This window comes from Rhagoletis zephyria, unplaced genomic scaffold (assembly GCF_001687245.7).
Source record: "Rhagoletis zephyria isolate East Lansing unplaced genomic scaffold, Rhagoletis_zephyria_1.1 Rzeph_scaffold_00845, whole genome shotgun sequence".
Lineage (NCBI taxonomy): Eukaryota > Metazoa > Arthropoda > Insecta > Diptera > Tephritidae > Rhagoletis > Rhagoletis zephyria.
Genome location: NW_016157929.1, coordinates 1,461 through 10,006, shown reverse-complemented (window position 1 = coordinate 10,006; position 8,546 = coordinate 1,461). Strand labels below are relative to the sequence as shown.

The 8,546-nt window shown below is 37.5% G+C and overlaps 1 protein-coding gene across 2 annotated transcripts; it reads right to left on the bottom strand.

The window, feature by feature from the left end:
• Positions 1-6,350: 6,350 nt before the first annotated feature.
• LOC108361771 (uncharacterized) lies at positions 6,351-7,804 on the bottom strand. Of its 2 annotated transcripts, none has more exons than XM_017614520.1 (2): positions 6,873-7,804; positions 6,351-6,826 (listed from the first exon to the last, which is right to left on the bottom strand). In XM_017614520.1, the coding sequence occupies exon 1, from the start codon at positions 7,656-7,658 to the stop codon at positions 6,918-6,920; it is 741 nt and encodes a 246-aa protein (XP_017470009.1). In that variant the 5' UTR covers positions 7,659-7,804; the 3' UTR covers positions 6,351-6,826; positions 6,873-6,917. The 2 variants fall into 2 exon arrangements, with proteins under 2 accessions (XP_017470009.1, XP_017470010.1); XM_017614521.1 differs by having other exon boundaries at positions 6,351-6,832; positions 6,879-7,804.
• Positions 7,805-8,546: the final 742 nt, after the last annotated feature.

The window sequence follows — 8,546 nt, the reverse complement described above, 5'->3', positions numbered from 1 at the left end:
TTTTCGCCATAAGTGCGGTATTGATAACATCTCGTCGCTACCATGTCAAACTATCTAATGTGCAAAAATGCTTTTTCATTTACGATACCTTGCGCATGCGTTTAGAATGATACGCAAGTTGGCAAATCGTCGAATTTCAAGTCTTTTTAGATGCAGAAGATACTGGCTTTAACAAAGTGTCGAATCTCACACTTTTTCCTAATGACAAAAACATTTTTTACAACAGTGCTCCCCTGAAAAGTACCAATTTTCACATTCGATTCACGGTTCCAGAGATAAGCTATATGAGAAATTAAGTTTGTATGGGAGGTGTCAGGCACCCTTTTCCAACGCCTACCAGTTTTCGCCATAAGTAGAGTATTTGAAATTTATGCATCCGTGATAAGTTTCAGTTCCCCAGCGTAATTAGTTTTAAAGATATATTGTTTTTTTACGTTTAAGTCTGCATACGAATTTTAAGAAAATCCCGACCCCAGCGCCACATACCGAGTTATTTTCAAGGTGCTGGCATATGTTCCAAATATGAACCAATGAAATTGTAAAAATGTTACCTCTCAGTAGTTCCAAAGAAGTGCGATTGGTTATGACTAAACACATGAATTGAATGTCAAAAAAACCAAATTTGTGGTTATATCAAGGCGAAACTTTTAGAACAGTGCGGCGCTAACTCTAAATATAAACAACGAAGCACTGGAAAAAGTTAATACAATCAAATTCCTAGGAATAAAGATCGATGATCAACTGGAAAAATTAATTCTATATTTTCAGTTAGACTTCTAACAATATGTACATCGGTGAAAACTGCCTTTAATTCTGTACATTCGTTTTTGCGTGATGCGCTTAAAAACATGTTGCAATACAGACAGACAGACAGACCAAAATTCTTGATTTGGCTTCTGTTGATCTAATAAACCCCTGTTAATTTTTCTTTAAATATTTGTTATGTACAGATATCGGCCAGTTACAATTTCATTATTCTCAAATACCTTCTTTTGATACCCATATGGCAACATTTAGGTTATCTTATCAATTTAACTGAATAAAATTTTTCAAATAGGTGCCAACCCGCTACAAAAATATTTTCGAAAGTTAGCTTCCTAAAAACTCTTTAGTTTAATATCCGTATTGTATTATTTCATTTATTTTACCAATTTAAATGAATAAAATTTTCAAACAGGTGGCATCTCTCTAATTTTTTTCTTCTATATTGTAAGTTAGGCTCTCATGCATTAGTTTTCGAGTTATGCGCGTACAAATATACAGACAGACAGACAGACCAAAATTCTAAAAATTGTTAATTTGGCTTCTGTTGCTCTAATAAAGACCCCCCATATTAATTTTTCTTTAATATCTATCATGTACAGGCATGACTTCTAAAATTGTATTGTAAGTACAGATACAGACTTCATTTATTTTATCAGTTTAATTCAATAAAATTTTTCAAACAGGTGGCAACCCTCCTAACAAATACTTTCAGCAGTAAAATTTCCTAAGCCTCTTCAGTTTTATACCCATATTGCAATATTCACTTTGACCAATAAATTAAATTAAATTAAAATTTTCAAACAGGTGGTAGCCCTCAATAAATATTTTCGGCTGTAAGGCTTCTTAAACCTCTTTCTTTTGGCACCCATATTGCAATATTCACTTTTTCTTATATTTTCTTATATATATCTTTTTCTCTACATATAATGTACAGACATCGGCCTGTTAGAATTTTATTATATGTATAGATGCACAAATGATTACTTTTTCTTTGCGAAATTAATAGCAGCTAAAATATTGCATTATTTTAATGTAAAAAGATGGAAAACGTTAAAACAAGTGTAAAGGCAGTAAATAAAATGTTAACAAACTTGGCTTTCGTAAAACAGATTTTTCTGCTTTTTTGTATGTTTTGTATGATGAGTATATGTGTTTAGGTAGTACTCAAAAACATTGAGGTTTCAGTATTTCCAAATTCTCCACCGATATTATTTATATTCAGAATACAAATGCTGCTTTGTGACACATTTACCAAAAATCACTGGTAACTTCCTGAAAAGAATACGAACGTTTATAAAACTAATTTGTTAAAATAATGTTCAAAGCTGTATTCACTTTGAGTAAAAAAAAATCGAAATTTCAGTCCGTAAGTTCTCTCAAGGATTTGCCTTTTTGCGAAGGCGCTAGTGTATTTGTAACATAGATAAAATAGCATGAAAAATCGCATTGTTATGATTCCGTAGAATTTTTTTTTTTAATCTTTTAATGCAAATTTTTTAAGCTTAAACTGTTTAGTCATGTGAGGTAATTTTTTACAAAAAATATTTAAAAAAAACAGGTTTTATTAATAAAAAAACTAAATTTTTGGAGGTATTTTCAAATCGGTCCAGCTCACGTAAATCTTAATATTTTTCCGAGCTATTTTGATGGAAGTCGTAAAATATAATTGATTTTATAATTCCAGTACCGATTTTTTTTGTATGGGAAGTGATGCAGTCTAATGTATATACATACGTATACAACATTGATATTTCAATTTAATAAGTGCTACTTTGGACTAAGTAGGCAATTCGGATGTAAAGTCCTCTCTCATCGTACGAAAACCATACTCTAAGCCCCTCATCAAGCCCGTGCTGGTATATGTGGCAGAAGTACGGAAAATTACAACATCCGATGAGGCGGCTCTAGAAGTATGCGAGGGAAACGTTTTTCGGAAGATTTATGGGCCTTTATGCAAAGGCGACGGCGAGTACCGCAGACGATGAAACGATGAGCTATGTATATGAGCTTTATAACGACATGCACATAGTGCAGCAAATTAAAATACTGCGGCTCCGCTGGCATGGCCATGTCACTCGAATGGGCACCGACGCTCCAGCTCTTAAATTATTTAACTCGGAACCCGCTGGTGGTAGCAGAGTAAGATGAAGGTCTTACTGCGATGGAGAGACCAAGTGGAGAAGGACTTGGCTTCACTTGGACTGGCGTGCTTTGTTGAACTCGGCCAAAATCGTTTGGGCGGTTACAGCTAGGGTTACCAACCGTACTATAATATATAGTATTGACACAACAGATAATGCCACTTGCTCGTCAGGATTACCGATCTCTATTCCTTTTAAATAAAATACGAATTGTCTGTTAGCTCTAGTACTTTAGAATGTATATAATATTATTTATTGAAATGACTATAATTAATTGGAATATATTTAATGACAATCACGACTCGCAGACGATGTTGACTCGACGGGATCACACGAACGACTCCCTATTTTCTCGCTCGTCTCTTGCGTTGCCTCATACTCAGGCAGGGCTGCCATGTCGGCTGACAATTCGGCCTTTCCTGACACCAAATCGTCCTCGATTTGATTCGGGTCATCGTCGTCTGACTGATTAAAGTCGTCTAACTCGGGCGCATTACGACACCAGGGCTTAATCTTGTCGATGCTGAATACAGAACAAAACTTTCGATTCGTAATCTTGATACCGGGTATATCTTCTACCAGATATCGGTCGTTTCCCAAGTTTCGGGTGATGACGTATGGACCACGAAACTTAGGTTCTAATTTTCTCGAGTCGCCGGTTACTGCAGGTTCATTTTCAATAACGACGAGACTACCTTCAGCATACACTATGGGTTTGCGATGCTTCTCGTCGAAATGTTGTTTCCACTTCTCACGCTCTTGAGTAATATTAAGAAGCGCTTTCTGTCGTCTTTCGTCGATTTGTTGCGGATTAGGCGAAACATCGGTTGTTTCGTGAATAGCGGCAATCAGTCGATTTTGTACAATGTCGCGAAGACGGAAATCGAAGATCAGTTCATTTGGCGAGTAACCAGATGTATCGTTTCGTTGTGAGTTGATAGACCACTGGACGTTACGCGGTATACCATCCCACTCTTTCGGTTTCTCGGTTGTTGTGCGAAGATAAGTCAAAATTGTTTGGTTGGCTCGCTCAACCTGACCGTTGGCTCTCGGCGTACGTACGGCGTTTTTAACATGTTGAATGTAATTCACGTTACAGTACTGTTCAAATTGTTTAGAGGTAAAAGCGGTACCTCGGTCGCTGATTATTTTGGCAGGCAACCCAAAATAACTTGTCATCTCGTTTAAGGCGTTTATTACTGGAGCAGTTTTCGTATTTCGTACCGGCTTAACAACCAAATACTTTGAGAATGCGTCGGATATTGATAAAATATAGCAATTACCTCGGCTGCTTTTTATGAAAGGTCCCAGATGATCCAAATGGTATGGGTTCAGNCATGCTGCTAAGTAATCTTTAACGTATTTGCGAATTTTTGGAAACCAAAAATGTGATCTTATTCGTTGAATTGTTTTGTCGGCAGCAAAATGTCCCATGTCGTCGTGACACGAGTGAACGATTCTCCAACGTACGGAGTTTGGTACCACAAAACGTAAACCTTCTTTGGTGCGACGATATAATCGATGATCTTTTAATTCGTAATCTTTCCGGATCTGGGTTTCTTTATCGGATATTTTCTCTTTCTTCAGAACACTTACTAGCGACGTTAACATTGGGTCTTGCAGCTGCATAGTTAACAACCAGTCGTCGGACGTAGCGGTAACTTTCATGACCAGTCCGGCCGTTTCGACGTCATTCGGAGGCTGATCTGGTGCGCGGCTCAAAGCGTCGACATGAGCCATACGGGTTTCTTGACGATAAACGGTGTCGAAGTCGTACTCTAAGAGTTTCATCCACCATCGGGAAATTCGGGATTTTAACTCTTTACTTGCTTTGACTTTTGCTATGGCGGAGCAATCCATCACCAACTTAAACTTTTTCCCCAAAACATACATTCGAAATCGTTCGAGGGACTCAACTACGGCGAGCACCTCGAGCTCATAAGCGTGGTATTTACTTTCTACCGGCGTACAATGTCTACTAAAATAAAATACAGGTTTCCATGCTTTGTTGTCGTTGGATTGAAGTAACACACCGGCCAGGCCGACACTACATGCGTCGGTGTGTACCCCATGCTCGGCCATCCTATCGTACAACGCGAGAACAGGAGCGTTGCTTAGGCGTTCGATCAAATCTTCAAATGCTCATTGTTGATCTTGACCCCATTTGAAAGATTCATTTGTTTTTGCGAGGAGTTTCGTAATGGGTTTTGAAATCGCGTATTCGGCCACAAATTTTCAATAAAACCCGGTTAACCCTAAAAAACGTCTAGTTTCGGTAATATTATTCGGTACATTAAAGTTTTTAATCGCAGTTATTTTGTTTTCACCCGGCTTAATACCGTTTTTATTTATTACGTGGCCTAGATAATTTATTTCTTCCGAAAGAAAATTACATTTTGTAAAACGTAATTTTAGTCCACTTTCTCGTAAAAGTTTTAAAAGCTTTGTTAACCGCGATAGGCCTTCGTTCACCGATTTGCTTGGAATTATAACATCGTCCAAGTATACTAGTATTTCATCAGGATTCATTCTCGCGGCTATTTTATTCATCACTTCCTGAAACACGGAAGGTGCATTTACAAGACCGAATGGCATCCGGTTGTACTTGTAATGGCCATCCGTTGTTACAAAGGCAGTGAATTTCTTCGATGCTTCTTCCACTTCTATTTGGTGGTATCCCATCCTTAAGTCTAAAGTTGTAAAATATTTGTTACCGGATAATTGTGCAAAATGTTCGTCGATTATTGGCATGGGATATGGGTTTTTCTCCGTAATTTTATTTAGACACCTATAGTCTACGCATAATCTAGATTCACCATTTGATTTTTCCACCAATACCACCGGAGATGCGTAAGGTGAATCGGATTCTCGAATAATTTCATTTAATAAAAGTTCAGATACGATATCAGACACTATTTTAGCAAATGGCACTCTATATGGTTTCATACATATCGGTTTAACGTCGGTTAGTTTAATATTCATTTTCGATACTGTGCATTCACCTAATTCCGATATAGTTTCAGCAAAGACATCGCGGTTTGCTTGTATGATAGATTTTAATTTGGAACGTTCATCCAATGAGATATTCGATATTGCTTCTAATTTTTCAACCGTACACTTATCATTTTCGATCACCAGTCGTTTGCCATTTTGACAGAATACGTCTCTGCCAAGCAACACATCTTCATCGATGTGGTCGTTATCAACCACCAATAACTCTGCTTGATGTCGATCGTTATCAATTTTGAGTGAAACTAAAATTTTCGCGGTACATTCGTATATGCCACCTGCAAATCCTTGCAACACCCGCGCACAATTAACAGTGTTACCAATTTTCATTGCTACTGAACGACGGATTAGTGAACACACACTACCAGAGTCTATTATGGCTTTTGTTTCGTGTCCGTTGACTTTAATTTCTTTAGTTAATTAAAATTAGCTTTATTTATTTCATCGTCATTAATTTTATTAACTTTAGTATTTGAATTCGTTTTATCTTTTGGTTGTTTACAATTTGCTGCTTTATGGCCTGTACGGTTACATGTTTCACCTCTTTCCGCTCGCTGCGGCTGTGGGCATTTTATTGAAATATGTTCCGCTTTTAAACAATTATAGCATTTTATCGATTTAGGTATTTCACGTTCACCTACTTTAGCGTTTGTTGATATTCCGCGTTCATCAACATTTTTCGATTGGTTTTTATACGCAGCCATATTTTCGACGATTTTCGGTTTATAGTTAAGCGGTTCGTATTTTACTTCATTGTACACCGAATAATTTTGAATATCGCGTAACAACTTATTACAGTTTTCGTATTCATTCGAGATCTTTTTACGCAGATCTGAATCGTTAATGCCATTTACAATGTAACGCGCGATACCGGACTCAGAAATCCCACCTTTTTTCCCAATCGAAACCATTTTAAAATAATANGAAAATTCCACCTTTTTTCCCGATCGAAATCATTTTAAAATAATATTCTTGTGGGGTTTCGTTACGCTGCCGACGAGTTCAGTTCATTTTAATATGTATATCAGCGACGTTCTCATTCCTTGAGAAATCAGCACAGAATTTCGCGACGAATTCTGACCACGATTTAAATATGCACTGGCCGTCGATCCAGAATTTAGCATAACCTTTCAGTTTTTGTTGCACGGCAAATAAGAGTACTTGATCACCCCATTGGTACGCGGCACGTAACATTTCAATTCTCTTTACAAATTGATTCGCATTTAGTGATGTCTCGGATGACGGGTCAAATTCGGGTAAAAGGGTAACCACTTCACTCACTTTGCTAAACGGATTTTGTAAATAGGCATTTGCAAATGGATAGTTCGGATAATATGAAGCGTAGATACTATTCGGTTGCACATCGTTTCGCATATTTTGTTCGTTATAAAATCGTGTATTCATAAAACTATTTGTACCATTCGCTTGCGCTTGTGCCTCTGCAAAATTTACGTGTGGAGTGTTATTTACATTTTGAACATTCTCACTATTCCAATAAGAACTCTGTTCGAACTGTGTACGTTGAATATACGGGTTTCCATTACTAGCCATTGGCACATACGGTGCTTGTGTGGTAGTGCACATTCGCGGTGTATGTATGTATGATAATGCTACGTTAGCTGGCGGCGCATGCGTAGAAGACGTCGACACACATGTATTTGCACTCGTTGCATGACATGACCGACGGACGAAAAGCTGGCTCTCTTCGAGATTGGCAGCTTTGTATTTGCACTTCACGCTCATTTTGCTTTTTCTGCGTTTGGCACTCGGAAATTGTTTTTTCTAGCATGTTGATTCTTTCTAACAACATCGATTCGTTTGCACTTACAAATTGTTCGTTCATATTCGCGTTTGCATTTTTATTTGCTTCTAATAATAATAATAATAGATTGGCGCTTACACATATGTTAGTGTTTGGCCGAGCTTCTCCTCCGATTTGTGGCGTGCGCCTTGATGTTGTCACACAAAGCGGAGGGACCTACAGTTTTACGCCGACTCCGAACGGCGATTGTATTTTTATGAGAAGCTGTTTTTCATGGCAGAAATACACTCGGAGGTTTGCCATTGCCTGCCGAGGGACGACCGCTGTTAAGAAAAAACCTTTTTTATATTTTTTGCGATGTTGCTTTGACCAGGGTTTGAACCCAGGCGTTGCGGAGTGGAAGCGCGCACTGCTTACCACTACACCACAGCGGCCGACATTATTTGCTTCTAGGCTGCAAAAGTTACCAAATCTTCACTACCAAAATCTTCACTTCTTCACTGAGAAAAAAAAATACTGAATAAAACAGCTATATTTCTTAACAAATGTGTATATACTTACAGCCAGTTTCTGTGACTTAATAAATTCAATATTTTTATAATTTGTCGATTTTTGATTATTTGTCAAGAACTCCCAGTTCTAGCACAGAAGTTTAAATCTGTTTTTTGATAAATTATCAAGATTGAAAATGGCATTGACAATTATATTTTTTTTACTAGAAAATATTTTGCTATCATTTAACTACTGCATGTGCCGTTATTCTCATTTTCGTTGTTGGTATTTCCGACAGGGTAGGAGTATAGTGTAATGTGGACCGATTTTCCATCATCCCTTGTCAAATTTGGTTTGGAGACATATCGGTTTGGGCG